Below are 18,168 nucleotides of genomic sequence, written 5' to 3'. Positions count from 1 at the left end.
CCAGCCGGGAACCGAACCTGGGACCCTGGAGCTGTGAAGCATTTATGCTAACCACCATGCTACCGTGCTGCCCTGTAGAGCATCTGCTCTTGTAGCAAGTGTTTATATGGCTAGATGAGTTCAGTTTCTGGTCAATTGTAACCCTTGGGTTGTTGACAGTTGGGGATTCAGTGATGGTAATGCCATTGAATGTCACGGGTTGATGATTAGGTTCTCTCTTGTTGGAGATGCTCATTTCCTGGCACTTGTGTGGCACGAACATTTTTTAAAATTCATTTACGGGATGTGGGTGTCGCTGGTTCGGCCAGCATTTGTATGCCCATCCCTAGTTGCCCTTCAGAAGGTGAGTTGCCTTCTTGAACTGCTGCAGTCCTTGAGGTGTAGGTACAAATCACAGAGTAGTGTTGTTTCCATTTTCCAGATGCTGGCACGCAAGGCAAGTGAACTGTGAAGATGAATGGGTTTCTTAAAAGTAAGAGAGGGCCAAAGACTCAAATAGGCAGTTTACCTATTGGACAGGATAGGTATTTCTCACAATAGAATCTGCTCGAAAGAGCCGCACAGGAGAATCCAGGACAGAACAGAGCAGTGCTCGTGTTCGGTCTGCACACAGCTCCAGGGCCTCTGGTTTACAGCCTACAAAAAAGAAACTTAAAATTGGGAACAAAGCAGTATAAAGATGATTTTTTGAGGTATGGTTTTGTCCGTCAAGAGGACCGACATGTGCACGGTAGGATTTTTTGTTTTCGCAAAGATAAAGATGGCACAAAGGAACTGGCTGAAGTCAGCACCTGATATGCGCACTGTCCTCTCCTCCTTCGCACCTGATTAAAGTGAGATCCTGAGGACCAAGCAGGGTCCCCTTTCGCATTAAAGGTAAACAACAATGGTGTTTGTCACAAAGGTAGGCCAGTGTGGATCATGAAGGTCAGCCGATGTGGGTCGTGAAGATCGGCCGGTGTGGGTCCTGAAGGTTGGCCAGTGGTAAAAGTGGGTCCCGGGAAAAAAAAGTTTGAAAAACACTGATTTAGGAGGAGGAAAAAGGAGGCCACTTACTCTTTTGCAAGGTAACAAGCACAATGTGGTAGAGAAGAGAGACTTGAAAATACAAACACAAATTACCAAAAGTAGAAACGGAAGTTGATGAGGCCAACAAAATACAGGGGTTCATTTTAAGATGAGCAAAATATAAAAGCAGGGAAATAATGCGAGATTTATTGCATATGCCAAATATGCAATATTGTGTACAATTCTGTTCTCCATACAACGAAAAGGATATTGAAGCATTGAAAAAAGAAGGAAATTTATACGGATGTTACCAGCCTTCAAAATGCAGCTACCTACAAAGACAAAGATGGTCCAGGCTCTTTTCTGTAGATAAGAGAAAACTAAGAGGAGACCCAATAGAGGTTTCTAAACTTATGAAGTTGTTCAATAAGTTGGATGTGAGGAACTATTTTCCCTGTGGGCAAGTCCACAATGGGGTAGGGGGAGTGGAACCTAATAGTCATTTATTTCCACAAAGTAGTGAGGAGCGTCACACGGACTAGTTAAAGCAGATAGTATCTGTACGTTTGATGAAAAACTTGATGCAAATCCGAGGGACAAGGTAATAGAGAAATGTGGAGTATGATGTGAGTAGGAGGACTCTAACGTGGAGCATAAACATCATATAAAATAGCTGTGCAAAACACCTGTTTATGTCATAGAATCTTAAATCACAAACAGAGGCTAAAATAACATGTTAATATATTCTTCCCCTTCTTGTGGTTAATTACAATTTTGTGTAAAATTACACAGAATGGTTAATAATATGGTTCAATTAATTTTGAATTGAAGGTAAGCTAACTCTTCAAGAGTCTCCACTTAAGATATATTTAATTGAATAAGAAAGACTCTAACCAAAAGAATAAACCATCCATGACTAAGGAAGTTAAGGATGGTATCAAATTGAAAGAAAAGACATACAATGCTCTGAACACGATTGTTGGCTATCCGCCAATTTGAGGGTGACATTTAATCAAGTTTGTGGGTTTCTGCCATGGGTCTTCATGTTATCGAACAGGCCAATTCCCGACATGCAGATTTTTGGACACATGGGGCAGGATGTCCCATGAGGTATTGCTATCCAGAGAGCAGGCTTTCATAGATACATAGAAGATAGGAGCAGGATAGGAGCAGGAGGAGGCCCCATTCATCACGATCATGGCTGATCATCCAACTCAAACTTTCCTTCCTTTTCTTTCTTTCTCTGTCACTTCTCTGCCTCATCATTAAGGCGTTTGGACTCGAAGCATGGTTCAGCTTGATGGACAAGTCATTCCCGACTTCACCCCAACCTATCAAGATCATGTGGACAATGAAGGAACACCTAGGTCCCCATGTCAAACAAAGTCACGTACAGTCTTGAACCAGGGTTCATTTGCCAAATCATGTGGTGATGGAGAATTGGCAACGGAGGCACCGTTGTGATCCTGCAAGTCCCTAGTCAAGAATCTACACACAGGAAACAGATGCATGAAGGTAGTCAGACACCTGTGTTTGACAGGGGTGTCATTGGACATCAGCACCTCTGACAGCCAAAATCTTGGAAATTACAAAATAATCAAATGCAGATTTCAAGCTAGGTACTAAGGTGGTCGGTGTTAAACAAGAATCAATTTTAACTGTTTTGAAAAGGAATGTTGAGAAAGGACTGTTGAGTAAGATTCATGTAATCAAAACCACTGAAAAGCTATTACAATAGGATATAATAGATAGGTTTTGCCATTTTATCTTATTTACCTTTATTAGTTTAACAAACTGGCAGAATTAAAAATTAATTCCACTAGTCATTTTGCAAGTCTTTGTTTAAAAACTGCCTTCCTTAGTTTTTAACAACCATCAGTGACAAATGATTGTTAAGTCTGGAAAAAAAGCAAGGTATACATGATAAGGATCAATTCAAATGAAGGGAGTCTATTCATCCCACGAATACAAAGGTCTGTGTTTTCTTGAATGAGTCCTAGGTTTTCACCTCCATTATTTAAGTATTGATCAAATTGTGTGAACAAGTTCTTCCTAATAATTATCCAAAATTTTCAACGAACCAGTTGTAATCCTGGTAATGTTTAAGCATTTTGTGTTAGTTTTGTCTTCTAAAAAAAAGGTCCCCATCCCAGTCAGCTCTAGCTTCTCCAATCTTTCTTTATTGGCATTAATACTCTTCATTCAAATCTGGCTGTCTCATCAGATTATCTGGATTAAATATTGCGACAGGGTGGGATGTTCCTCACTACCCACCTGCCTCATTAAGGAATCAATTGGGGTGCACAGAATAGGGAAAGGCAACAACAAAACTATTCAACTGGTCCAAGGACTTAATAAAGATAGATAACTTTTAATGTTAATGTCAACCAATGCTGCACAGACTCTTCATGCTTTGGGAGTGGAAGATTCCCCACTGCCATCTTGGTAGAAATTTTCTCTATTATAGTAAGGACAAGTTAAGTCAGGCCAAAGGGTTACCAATGCTAAACCTGCGGTGATTTCTTTTTTCATATATCATTTTTTTTTCTCCTCCTTTTTCACATTTTCTCCCAAATTTACACCCATGAACAATAAACAAAAATCAGTAACAAATATGTCAACTCCCCATATCAATAACAACAATCCCATCTCTCACCAAACCCCAAACATTAGCCTGCATGTTCACACAAATAAATGACAAAAAAGAATTAGGGATCACCCATAGTCACCATTAACGCACACAGCCCCCCTCCTCCCAACCCTCCCACCCACACGCCCCAACTAATGTTCGATGTTATCCAGTTCTTGAAAGTGCGTAATGAATAATGCCCATGAATTGTAGAACCGCTCCATCCTTCCCCTCAGTTCAAACTTAACCTTCTCAAGAATCAAAAATTCCAACATGTCCCTCGCCACGCCAGGGCACAGGGTGGAGAGGTTGCTCTCCAACCCATCAGGATCCACCTTCGAGCGATCAACGAGGCGAAGGCTACAACATCTGCCTCTGCACTCGTTTCCAACCCTGGCTGGTCCGACACCCCGAATATGGCCTCCCGGGGGCCCGGGTCCAGTTTCACGTGCACCATTTTAGAAATTACCCGAAAAACCTCCTTCCAGTAATCCTCTAGCTTTGGACAGAACCAAAACATGTGAATGTGAATGTGATTAGGGCACCCCCCCCCCCCCCACCCCACCCCACAACCCCCACAACCCACAATCCTGCCTCCAATTTCTCAATGAACCTATTATTACTGGACTCCCTGAGTATTTACCCGGGGCTATCGGGAGCGGCACTGTTGTTAGTGCTTTCAATCCCGACCCCCTGCACAAACTCTCCTCCATTCTGACCCACTGGGAATCAGCCCCTCTGACCCAGCTCCGCACCTTCTCCACATTCGCCGCCCAGTAGTAATATATCAGGTTCGGAAGATCAAACCCCCTTTGCTTGCCTTCCCCTCTGTAGCAGCACCTTTCTATCTCTGGCCACCTTCCCTCCCCATATGAACGAAGTAATCCTTCCCTCAATCTCTCTGAAAAAAGCCTTTGGCAGGAAAATCGGTAGGCATTGAAAAATAAACTGAAATCGCGGCAACACGTTCATTTTAACCACCTGTTCCCAACCCGCCAGTAACAGAGGGAGACCATCCCACCTTACCAGATCAGCTTTCACTCTCCCCACCAAACTAGAAATTTTGTACCTGCAGAGCCCCCCCCCCCCCACTCCCAGGCAACCTGCACCCCAAGGTACCTAAAGTGAGTCCCTGCCCTACGGAATGGCAACCACCCCACCCCTGTCCCCACCCCCGAGACACCACAAAATACTCGCTCTAGTCTAGATTTCGTTTGTACCCCGAGAAAGACCCAAACACTCGAAGTAGCTCCAATATTCCCCCTATTGACGCACTCTGTTCTGTCACTAACCCTAACCTATAACAGCAAGTCATCGGCATACAAGGACAACTCTATGCTCTATCCCCCCTGAACAATTCCTTTCTATACCCCCAAACTTCTTAATGCAATGGCCAACAGCTCAAGCGCGAGTGCAAACAGCAGGGGGGACATAGGACATCCCTGCCCAGTCCCACGGAGGAGAGAAAAGTATCTTGAGCTGATGTTGTTTGTGCGGACGCTCGCCCTCGGCTCCTTATATAGTAGCTTTACCCAGTTCACAAATCTTGGTCCAATCCCAAACCGCTCCAGAACTGCCATCAAGTACCCCCATTCTACCCGGTCAAACGCCTTCACAGCGTCCAATGCCATAACCACCGCTGTTTGCTTCCCTTCTGCCGTGCCATAACGACGTTCAATACACTTCTGAAGTTTGAAAAGAGCTGCCTCCCTCTCACGAACCCCGTCTGATCTTCACCTATGACCTTCGGGAGGCACTCCTCCAGCCTACACGCAAGTACCATCGCCAATACTTTTGCGTCCACATTCAGAAGTGATAAGGGCCGATACGACCCACACTCCGTCGGATCCTTATATTTTTTTAGCAACAGGGAAATCGATGCCTGCCCCAAAGTTTGTGGCAAACCTCCCTTCCCTATCGCCTCTTCAAACACCCCCACCATCAGGGGTGCCAGCTTATCCTTGAATTTTTTATAATATTCCACCGGAAACCCATCCGGCCCTGCCACCTTCCCCGACTGCATCCTCCCAATTGCATCCTTTATCTCCTGCTCCACTATCGCTCCTTCTAATGTGGTCCTGTCCCCCTATCCTAACCTCGGGTACTCCAACTCATCTAGAAATTCCTGCATCTCCCGATCTCCCCCAGGTGGCTCTGACCTGCACAATCTCTCATAAAATTCCTCAAAAACCTTGTTAATCAGATCCGGAGCCACCACCAACTTCCCTGCCCTTTCCCTCACCTGAACAATTTCCCTTACCGTTGCCTCCCTCCGGAGCTGACCTGCTGAGCCTTTATCTCCATGTTCGTAAACTGCACCCCTTGCTCGTCTCAGTTGGCGCACCACCTTCCTGGTAGATAGTCGGTCAAAGCTCACCTGTAGTTCCTTCCTCTTTTCCAGCTTCGCTGGGTCTCCATCTTCTGCACTATGATAATGCCTATCTACCTCCAAAATCTCATCTATTACCCCCTGCTGCTCCAACCTCTCCTCTTTGTCCATCCTGGCCTTAAACAAAATCACCTCACCCCTCACCACTGCCTTTAGAGCATGGGTGGGCAAACTTTTCCGTGCAAGGGCCACATTCAGAAATTCACAATGGGCCGCATAGTATATTAAGTAAAATAATTACTTCACCCGGTTATGATTCTGGGCGCCTCATATAGAACATAGAACAGTACAGCACAGAACAGGCCCTTCGGCCCTCGACGTTGTGCCGAGCAATGATCACCCTACTCAAGTCAACGTATCCACCCTATACCAGTAAGTAACCCAACAGCCCCCCCCCCCCACCCCCCCCAACCATTAACCTTAAAAAAAAAAAATTTTTTTTTATTTTTTTATTTTTTTTAATGACTTGGTGGGCCGCAGAAATACCTTTGGCGGGCCGCATGCGGCCCGCGGGCCGTAGTTTGCCCACCCCTGCTTTAGAGCCTCCTGGACAACTGCCTTCAACACCTCACCCGTACAGTTGAAACCTACATATTCCTCAATTACCTTTTCAATTTTGTCACAGGACCCTTGGTCCCTCAAGTCCCACATCATCCACTCTGGCCTCTGCACTACCCCATTCTCCAGTACCATATCCACCCAATGCGGAGTATGATCTGACACTGCAATTGCCAAGTATTCCGACCCCTTAACCACAGCCAGCAAAGCCTTCCCCACCATGAAAAAGTAGATCCACGAGTATACCTTATGGACTGCTGAGAAAAACAAGTATTCCCGCTCCCCCGGGTACAGAAACCTCCAAGGGTCCACCCTTCCCATTTCCACCATTAGTCCAGCCAAACCCCCCCCCCCCCCCCCCCCCCCCCCCCCCCCCGATGGGACCAGCGAGCATGGCCCTCACCTGTCCAACCTTCGCTCCTGCACCAACTTCCAGTCCCCCCCAGTTTGTGTGTGTCCCAAGTCGGGGATGGCCCCAAACACCTTCTTTGCGAATCCCACATCGTCCCAATTTGGACCGTCTACACTTAAAAACACCTCCCCTCCAGCGCCCCTGTCACAATCACATATCTACCGCCCTGATCTGCCACCACCTTCTCCATCTGGAAGCGTACTCTTTTGCTGACCATTACCGCTACCCCTCGAGCCCTTCCGTCATGTCCAGAGTGAAACACCTGACTAACCCAGCCTTTTTAAAGTCTCACCTGGTCCTTCACCCTCAAGTGAGTCTCCTGCAGCATTGCTACATCCGCTTTCAAACTTTTAAGATGCGCAAGCAGCCTTGACCGGACCTCCTAACCCCCTTCACATATCACGTGACTATCCTAACTGGGGTCTCTCACCACCCCCACCCTTTTTATCCACCATCATCACACCACCGGGCCTTACCACATGAGCGAGACCCGCCCCTATCCATTATTAACATCGAACCCCTTCCCCCCTCCCAAAAACCCCACCGACATTTCCTCTCCAAAAAACATCTCCCAGCATCAACCCCGTAGGCCCATCAAAGCCTGCTAACCAGGCTCCAATGTCCGCAGCCCTCCTCTCACCTGACCTCCGTTCACTAGCCAATTTTAGTTAGCTAGCGTGAGTGGCTCCCCCAAGGTATACGGTCCCCTCCCACCCTGTCCCAGCTAAATAAAAAACAAAAACAACAATCCAACCTATACAATTCACTAAAATAAGATATAACCGTCGCAACACAGAATGCCAATCAACCCAACAAATAACTTGAACTCTGTAACAATGTGAAGAGAAGTAAACTACAATACACGTCAGTAAAAAGAAAGTTATAACATTTATACATTTTCCAGCTCCCAATCACAGTCCACAGTCTCTCTTCCAGCTCCGCTCCTCATGTCTGTCCCAAGCCTTCTGCCCTCACGAACGCCTCAGCCGCCTCGAAATAAAAGTCTTTGACAGATCTGAACTCCAGCACCAACCCACTGCACCTCGCGCTTCTGCTTCACCCAGCTTAACACTTTCTCCTTCATGCAGTACTTATGGAAGCAGATAATTACTGCTCTTGGCGGCTCATTCACTTTGGGCTTCGGCGTTAATGACCGATGAGCTCGGTCTAGCTCGTACCGGAAGGGTTTCTCACCCTCTCCCATCAACTCCGCCAACTTCTTAGCGAAGTACTCTGTTGACCTTGGGCCCTCTGTCCCTTCGGGCAAGCCCACAATTTTCAGATTGTGCCACCTCAAGCGGTTCTCCAGGTCCTCAAGCTTTCCTTGAATCCTCTGTTGACCTCCAGCACCCTCCGCAGCTCGTCCCCCATAGAGGTGAACTGGTCGCTGTGCTGCGACACGGCCTCCTCCACTTCCTTCATCTTCTCGCCCTTCTCTCTCACCTCGGCCAATGTCTTTGCCACAGCTATCCCTCAATTGCCTTCTCCACCAACGACTTCAATGCGACCGCCATCTCCTTCCTCAAAGCCTCCATGTGCCTCGCAAACTGCTTTTCGAGCTCCACCGCCATCACCTCTGTCATCTTCTCCACCGTAAGTAGTGTGGCCCCACCATGCGGGCCGGCATCCAGCATCTTGTCAGCACTTCTGCTGCTCCTCTCATTCAATGGCAAGCCCGCGTTTCCTCCCTTCCTCGACGCTGCTTTTCGCATCTTTCAATGACTTACTATTTTTCCTTTTTTTTCACTCTTGTTTCCTTCTTCAATCTTTAGTTTTATAGAAAAACAAAAATTTTCTTTCTTCAAAAAAAGAAAAAAAACTTTCACCAAGTTTCTTTAAAACTTCTTTCTCTTCTTTTTTGTATTCCTCCAGAATTTCCCTGGGACCGGACTTCAGTCTTCTTACAACATTTTAGGCGGGAGCCACCCGATGTGGGACATCTCACCGACAACACGCCCTGGCTTCGGGCCTGCCGCCTCGACCTCCGTTTGGCTCCGCCCCCGCTGCTGCGACCTCAGCGTGCGCTGGGCCCGACGCCTCAGTACCAGCCACTCGACACCCGCGCGAAGTTCCTCGCCAGTTTTCAAACCGACCCCGCTTGATGCCCGGGATGGCCCCAAAAGCTGACAATAATCGGGGGGGGGGGGGGGGGGAGGAGAGGAATCGGTGAAATCCCCGAAAGCGCTTCAAATAGTGGCCACTGGCGGGAGCTCCTCTCGATGCGGCCAACCCGCTCCCTTCAATGAACCTGCGGTGATTTCTACTGATAAAGCAGTTCAAACTCACTGAGGCTCTTTAGGCAGCATCTGTGAAACACCTAGAAGGACAAGGGAAGCAGATACGTGGGAACACCACAACCTGGAAATTCCCCTCCAAGCACCACACCATCCTGAATTGGAAATATATTGCAATTCGGGCGACACGATAGCACAGTGGGTAGCACTGTTGCTTCACAGCTCCAGGGTCCCAGGTTCGATTCCTGGCTTAGGTCATTGTTTGTGCAGAGTCTGCACATTCTCCGGGTAACTGCATGGGTTTCCTCCCACAAGTCCCGAAAGGAAAATAATTAAATAATTTTGACATTCTGAATTCGAGGCGACTAGGGGCTTTTCACAGTAATTTCACTGTGGTATTATTGTATGCCTACTTGTGACAATATAGATTATTATTCCTACACTACAAGCACTGCAGATGTTCAGTAAGGCAGCTCACCACCTCCTTCTCTAGGTCAATTAAGGTTGAGCAAGAAATGGTGCATCGTCAGCGATGCCCACATCCTTGGAAAGAATAATAAAAAAATACAAAGATAAGCAATCCTAATGCTTTTCTTTTATCTTGCCCTGCAATATCAGGGAAATCCTGTTGTGTATATTTTGGGGAGTATAAACTTGAAAATAAACACATCACAATCAATCAACTTCCTGATCAAAAGTGCCATGCTTATAAGAAAATTCCCAATGACACTGCTCATGACCGTGATTTCACCAATTTTCCTTTTCTACTCTCTTCTTGTACTAGACATCATCCCTACCAGGGAGAAATGAAGCTGTTCTCAGAACCATACCATAGATGCTCAGAAACAAAATTTTAGGATATCTTATAAAGTTTGCATGAAACATTTGTTTTTGCTTGACACTAATTATACCAACAATCCATGATAAACCTCAATACAAATCTAGATATGGTCTGTCATTTCAAGGCATATCACAAAAGTTCAATCCATTGCAAAGTTACAGTTTAACTCAAAGACACAACAAATCATACAGAATAAAAACTTACGGAGTTTGATCTAAGGAGGAAGCTTGTGGATAGGTTTGCATTGGTATGTTAACCAGACCATTTGGAGAGTTGACCAAGGACATCGGTTGTACTCCCATGACTCCTGGGCCATCTATACAGTAAAGTAAAAGCAATGTTTCAGTACAATATTTAAGATTAAACAAAATTAAGAATCAGAATTAGTTAAAATAAGTAAACAAATTATTATTTTTTTAAGTATGTTTCAGATAAGCTACTCTAATAGTTAGATATTATATTGTTGGGAACCTGAAATGTGGATCAAAAAATCACAGGCCTAACCTCCTAATTTTCCAATCTTGCCTACAGTGTGAAAGATACCTCAGTGGTGGGCCTGATTAATCATGTTCAAAATAATCGATAATTCCTCCTACTTTAAGGAGGTATTCCAACTACCTTAGGTTTCAGTATTAGCAAGTTATGCTACACATTACAAAAAAAGTTAAGGGCACATTGTTAAGCCAAGAAAATGGAACGCCAATGGCAGAAATAGTTAAATTATGAATGAAATGCATTTTCTTCAAATTAAGGCAATTTAGTTATTAGATATCCATCATGATTTGGACACTTTAAAAAAGTTATCAAATATCAGCATGTGAAGTTGAAAGAGGATACACACTGTCTAATAAATAATCAAAGAATCATAACATTTAAAGTATAGGACATTCTGCCCATCATGCCCATGCTGGCTCTTTCAAAGAATAGTCATACTTCGACTCGTATTCTCAATTTTTGTCTACATCTTCTAAGCTCCTCAATCATAAGTACCTGCTCAAGTCCCTTTTAAAATTATTTATGAAGTCAGCCTTCACCATCTCAAGGTAGACTCTCAAATCTCAGGAAAAAACCTCCAACACATAGGAACATTAAAAATAATGATCGCATTTAACACATCGTGCCTATGCTTGCCAAGAGCATTATCCAGCCAATCCAACATTCCAGCTCTTAGCCTGAAGCTTTGTAAGTTATAGCAATTCAAGTGCAGATGCAAGTATTCTTAAATGCAATGAGGGTTTCTACCTCTAGGACCCTTTAAAGCAATGATTTCCAGACCCCTACCACTCTCTGGGGGAAAATATTTTTCCTTAACTCCCCTCTAAACTTCTATCAATTATTTAAAATCCATCTTCCATGGTATTGACCTCTCTGCTGAGGGAGACAGATCGTTCATATCCAGTTCAGCCCCTCAGAACTTAATACACCTCAATTAAGTTTACCCTCAGCTTCCTCTGTTCCCAAGCAAACAAACCCTCAACACCTTGGCCGCCGCCGGCCTCCTGCCTGTCCTTGAGCTAGAACGATCCAGTAGGGGGTCCAGCACCGTATTGAAGTCCCCCCCCATGATCAAGCCCCCCACCTCCAGGCCAGGAATGCGGCCCAACATACGCCTCATGAAACCAGCATCATCCCAATTTGGGGCGTACACATTAACCAACACCACCCTCTCCCCCTGCAGCTTACCGCTCACCATCACATATCTGCCGCCACTATCAGCCACAACCTCAAACGCCACCCTCTTCCCCACCAGGATCGCCACCCCCCGGTTCTTCGAGTCGAGCCCTGAGTGAAAAATCTGCCCCACCCACTCCTTCCTCAGACGGATCTCGTCAGCCACCTTCAGGTGGGTCTCCTGGAGCATGGCCACGTCCGCCTTCAGCCCCTTCAGATGCGAAAACACCCGGGCCCGCTTAACCGGCCCATTCGACCCCCTCACGTTCCACGTAATCAGCCGGATCGGGGGCACCCCGCCCCCCTCGTTCCCCCCTAGCCATAGCCCATCGACTGTGAGCCAGCTGACTTCTGCTGACCCCGGCAGCTCCCGCTCTAACTCCGACCCCTCCCGATATGAGGTCCCGCCTCCTCCCCTGCATCAGCTCCTGGGCACCACTTCAGCGCAGGAAACCCGGTCTAATAACCACGCCCCTCGCCACCAGCTCCACCCCCTCGTCCCACAGCACGGGAAACCAGAGAAAAGCCCGCGCTTTCAAATTGCCCCACCCCACCAACGCAGCTCCCAAACCGCAGTCCCAACCCAACCACCAACTCCGTACAAATAAAGACACAGATCAACCACAAACCCCAGTAACCCCCTTAGAACACAAAACCATAACCCACATCGTCCGAAAGAGAGAGAAAAAACAGAAACAAACAGAATAATCCGCTACAGCATAGACAATTATACAGAAATAGAAAAACTCCCACAGCCCCCAATCTCTAGTTCGAGTCCAGCTTTTCAGCCTGCACAAAGGCCCACGCTTCCTCTGGGGACTCAAAGTAGTGATGCCGGTCCTTGTAGGTGACCCACAGGCGCGCAGGCGGCAACATGCCGAACTTCACCTGCTTTCCATGGAGCACCGCCTTCGTCCGGTTAAACTCGGCTCTCCGCTTGGCCAGTTCCGCACTCCAGTCCTGGTAGATACGCACTACCGAATTCTCCCACTTACTACTCCTCACCTTCTTGGCCCATCGGAGAACACACTCCCGTCACTGAACCGATGGAGCCGCACCAGCACCGCCCGTGGGGGTTCATTCGCCTTAGGCCGCCTGGCCAGTACTCTGTGGGCCCCCTCCAGCTCCAGGGGCAGATGGAAGGATCCTGCCCCCACCAGCGAGTTCAACATCACAGCCACATAGGCCGGCAGGTCCGACACCTCCAGCCCCTCCTCGAGGCCCAGGATCCACAGGTTCTTCCTCCGTGACCGAAGCTCCATCTCCTCCAGACCCCTTTATCCACCGGGAATCGTCGAATCAGCGCCGTTTGGGGCCCTTACAAGAGCCCACCAGTCCTCTTAAAGCGGGAGCTGCCGAACGTGCGGTTTAGCTCTGCATAGCCGCAACCTGAAGCGATACTTCTCCACTCCTTAGCCGCTCTGAGGGTGACTGCCAATGGCTCGATTGCCAGAGCAAACCGCAGCGGGGATAGCATGCATCCTTGCCTCATGCCTCTGTGCAGCTGGAAGTATTCAGAGCTGTTGGTGTTTGTCCGTATGCTCCCCATGGGAGCGCTGTACAGTAGTTTCACCCAGGAGGTGAACCATGGTCCAAACCCCAACTGTCCCAGTACCTCTATGAAGTACTTCTACTCGACTCTGTCAAAGGCCTTTTCTGTGTCCAGGGAGATGTGCAGTTTTGGTGTTCTCTCCCCGGATGGGTTCATTATCATGTTAAGCAGCCGCGTGATGTTTGGAGTTAGCTGCTTGCCCTTGACAAAGCCCGTCTGCTCCTTCACGACTATCTATGGTACGTAGCTCTCCAGCCGCCTCGCCAGGGCCTTTGCCAGGATCTATGCACCTGCGTTGTGCAGTGAGATGGGCCTGTTGGACCTGGACTCAGTCGGGGTCTTTGCCCTTTTTGAGTATCAACGAAATTGAGGCTTGTCCGGTGGCAGGATGACCCTAACTAGCAGGTCTGCGAACATCTCCCGCAGGTGCGGAGCAAAATGATGGCACAAATGTTTTGGAGTCCACCTGACCGCGCCTTTCCCACCTGCAAGGTGTTGGTACTCTCCACCACTAATGCTGCTTCCAGGCCCCGTCTCTTCTCTTCGTCCACAACCGGCATATCTAGTCCGTCGAGGAACTGCTTCACCCCTGATTGCCCCTTGGGGGGTGCTCAGAGGTGTACAGCCCCCGGTAGAAGGTCGCATTGACATTTTCCAGTGTGGTGACTAGCCTGCCGCTTCTGTCTTTAACCTGAGCTATTTTCCTCATGGCTGCCTGCTCTCTCAGATGGTGAGCTAGCAGGCAGGTGGCTTTGTCTAAGTGTTCGTAGACGTTCCCTCATGTCTGGCGGAGTTGGTGCACTGCTTTCCCTGTGGAGAGCAATTCAAAGTCCATTTGTAGCTTCTTCCTCTCCGCCAGCGGCTCTACAGTCAGAGTCGAGGAGTACCGCCAGTCCACCTCCAGTCTGGAGTTGACCAGCTCTTGCCTAGCCACCCTCTCCTTCCTAGCTTTGCGCACCTTGTGCGCAATCATTTTCCCCCTTATCCCCCCATCACTGGTTGTTGGTAAGGTACCCGTCTATGGCCTGTGATATCCATTCACAGAATGCCTTATTGGCCAGGAGGGCGGTGTACAGCGTTGTGCCCGGCCTGCCTCCAACCGTACGTCCATGTAGTGTGGACTTTGGTCGGAGATTCCGTTTGCGGAGTACTCTGTTCCTATCACCCCTGGAAGCACCACTTTCCACACTACAAAGAAGTAGATTTTAATATATACCTTGTGTTCCTGTGTGAACCTCCATGGGTCCACTGCCCCCATCTGTTCCATGAACATGCCCAGTTCTTTCGCTACGTTTGACTTTTTCCCCGATTTGAGGTTTGATCTGTCTGTCCATGGGTCCTGTACGCAGTTAAAGTCGCCTCCCCATAATGAATCGGTATATGCCTAAGTTGAGGACTTTCTTCATGAATTCTGCGTAGTCGCAGTTGGGAGTTTACACATTTACAAAGGCCATTGTGGAATGGCATGCAGTAACAGTGTATACAACAAGTGTATAAAGCCTCCGACCACTAGATGTCATGCAAGAGGAACAGGCAACTGGATGTTACATTGAGACATTCCAATTACATGTCAAATTGATGTTAAGTATCCAATAATTGACACTGATATGTAAAGGGGTTGCAGGTGGCACTTGGTGTGGTGATAGACTTTTGTATGGAGTGTGTTCAAGGAAAAATAAAGGTGTTTGGGAAAGAAGCAGAACTCTTGATTCTTTACTCAACAGCAGCCCTAAACTAACACTGGAACCAGACAGAGCCAGTCTTGGTCAGAGTTCCAGAAGCTGTTAGTAGCAAGGTACCAATGTACAAATTGGGTCAACTCAATGGTCTGCGAGGAAAAAGATTAACAATTTCAGGGTTTGTATGGATCCCAAGGATTTGAACACATTAAAAAGGAGCAAATTCCAAAGAGGAAAGGCATCACAAACGAGATGTCTGATGCAAAACTTTTTTACCAAACTCAATGCAACACAGGGATTCTGGTAGCTCAAGCTTGATGAAGAAAGTACCAAGTACTTCACATTCAATACTCCTTTTGGCAGATATTGCTTTCTTTGCATGCCCTTTGGCATTACATGTGCGTCCTAGATATTCCACAGAGCTATGGAACATATCATTGAGGGCATTGAGGGGGTCCGGGTCTGTGTAGACAACATTATCATATGGGGTTCCACCTTAGAAGAACACAATGACAGACTGATCAAGTTCTTTCAAAGCATCAGGCAGAATGGGCCGAGACTCAATAAGGTCAAATGCCAGTTTGATTACATTCCTGGGCGACAAGCTTTCTGTTCACGGAATAGAGCCAGATGAAATGAAGATTAATGCCATACTAAACATGTCCCGACCCATGGATAAAAAAGGGGTACTACAAATAATGGGCATGATCAGCTTCATAGGGAAGTTTATTCCCTATCTCTCAGCCAAAAGTGTGCTCAAAGACATCCTAGTGAATGATTTCACTTGGGCAGAGCAGCATGAGCAGAAGTGGCTCCAGCTAAAGAAAGCTCTTGCAATCACGCCGGTGCTGACATTTTTGGATCCAACAAGGAACACCAAAATATCTACTGACGCATCAAAAGATGGTTTGGTGCAGTATTGCTTCAACAAGACGGAAACAACTGGAAACCTGTGGCACATGCTTCACGGTCAATGACGGAGTCTAAATGTAGATATGCACAGATTGAAAAAGAATGCCGAGGACTAGTAGTTGGCTTGGAAAAATTCATATGGCCTACCCCCATTTACCATTGAGACGGATTATCGACCACTGGTTACAATCATTAAAAAGAAACTCGATGAAATGTCTCCACAAATACAGCGTCTCATGATGAAGCTTCAAAGATACGACTTTAAGTTGATATACATGCCTGGCAAACATATAGCGGTAGCAGAAGCATTATCCAGAGCTCCAACAGCACACAATGGTAGCTCTACTGGAGAGGATGAACAGGCTCACATCGACATGATCACTGATGCACTGCCAGTATCTGACGCAAATTCGGAACAAATTGTTGAAGAGACAGCAAAAGATGAGGTGTTGCAGATGGTAAGACAAAACCTGAACAATGATTGGCCCAAAGGTTCATGCACAAAATATCATGAAATCAGATCTGAGCTAAGTCTAGTAAATGGGCTACTATTAAAGCAAGAAAGAATGGAGATTCCGCAGTCTCTACGCAGCGATTTGCTGAAACAAATTCATGAGGGTCATCTCGGGATTGAGAAGTGCAAACGGAGAGCCAGAGATACTGTGTATTGGCCTGGTATAAACAAGGATATACAAGACATGATAGAGAAATGTGAAACATGTCAAAAGTATCTGGCATGCAAGAGAACCAATGAAAATAGCTGAAATACAATCAGCTCCATGGCAAAAAGTTGTAATGGATTTATTCTCCCTCAATGGCAAAGAATATCTGATAGTCATTGACTATTATTCGAATTTTCCAGAAATAGCCCTTCTGTCAAGCTCCTCGGCAAGTTGTGTGATAATGCATACAAAATCGACGTTTGCAAGACATGTCATACCTAACACTGTGGTGAGTGATAATGGTCCATGTTTTAAATGCAAAGAATGGCAAGAGGTTGCGATGCAGTATGATTTTGAACACATTACTTCGAGTCCATTAGACCCACAATCGAATGGTAAAGCGGAGAAGGGAGCTCAAATATTATAAAGCAGCTGTTAAAAAAGGCTATGGCCAGCAAAACTCATCTGTATCTAGCTCTACTGAGTTATAGAACTTCACCTTTAAGCAGTGGTTTGTCTCCTTAAGAGTTACTGATGAATTGCAAGCTATGTACCATATTGCCATTCCACACAAAGACAAGGCAAACAAAAAGATAAGATGTAAGCTGGAATCTCAAAAGCAAAAACAGAAGGCATACTATGATAGAACAACCAGGAGTCTTAAACGTTTGTTACCAAGCAATGTTGTAAGGATTGAGGATCCTGATGGATGGCCTAGAAATGCTAGTGTACTACGAGATCATACACATAAATCAAAAAACAAGGACAGATTTTGAGAAGAAATCGTCGGGCACTATTTTAAACAAAACAACCTGCTCAAGAACAGAAAGACGATGGTGTTAGTGAAGCCTTCTATCAACCTGAACCAACACTAACATTGGAAGAGTCAGAACGACGCTCAAAATAGTGACACAACCTTATCAGATACCACAGATGTTCAAAGTAGTAACACAGGTTCGCGAAGCATAACAAGGTTCAGAAGATCGACAAGGAAGGTAAAGAACCCAGAGCAGCTGGATCTGTGATTTTACAATAAAATTTGTGAATTGTGTAAAGTACATTGTTAGTCATATCATGTGTATTGTCTACAGAAATGATGTGTAGTATGTTTTAAACAAATTCAAGGGAAGGGGATGTAATGATGTGCAGTAACAGTGTATATAGTGTATATAGCCTCCGATCACTAGGTGTCATGCAAGAGGAACAGGACACTGGAGCCAGTTTTGGTCAGAGTTACAGAAGCTGTTAGTAGCATAGTTAAAAGATCCACAGTTTGGTTAGCAATAGTTTAGTTTACCCACAGTTTATTCAACGTTGAATAACTAGTCTTGAACTAGATGTTCTGTTGTACACTGATTCATTTATCATCATGGTAGAGGAACATGACACACTGGTGTCCCTTCCAGGACACCACTAACCATGATGCATCATCCTCCTTGGTCCATAACAGTCTCATTGCTGTAAATACTGTCCTCTTATTGAGCAGTATGGCCATCACCCTAGCCCTCGTCCCGTTGCACAAATGGCACGTCTGTCCCACCCAGCTCTTTCTTACCCAGCATCAGTCCTTCTCCCTCAGGTGAGGTGGCTTTCATACATTTCAGGTGGGCGAAGACTCTGT

General features: G+C 46.4%; 1 protein-coding gene across 1 annotated transcript in view; it reads right to left on the bottom strand.

Annotated features, from left to right (window-relative positions):
• Positions 1–18,168, bottom strand: part of LOC119972134 (centrosome and spindle pole-associated protein 1) — a 354,916-nt gene that overhangs the window by 151,901 nt on the left and 184,847 nt on the right. The window contains exon 15 of the mRNA XM_038808467.1: positions 10,276–10,387. Within this exon, the coding sequence (XP_038664395.1) occupies positions 10,276–10,387 (112 nt within the window). The remainder of the gene's footprint in view (positions 1–10,275; positions 10,388–18,168) is intronic.

Source organism: Scyliorhinus canicula, chromosome 10 (genome assembly GCF_902713615.1).
Source record: "Scyliorhinus canicula chromosome 10, sScyCan1.1, whole genome shotgun sequence".
NCBI classification, from domain to species: Eukaryota; Metazoa; Chordata; class Chondrichthyes; order Carcharhiniformes; family Scyliorhinidae; genus Scyliorhinus; species Scyliorhinus canicula.
The sequence above is the reverse complement of the archived record's forward strand: the minus strand, read 5'-3'. Positions and strand labels throughout refer to the sequence as shown.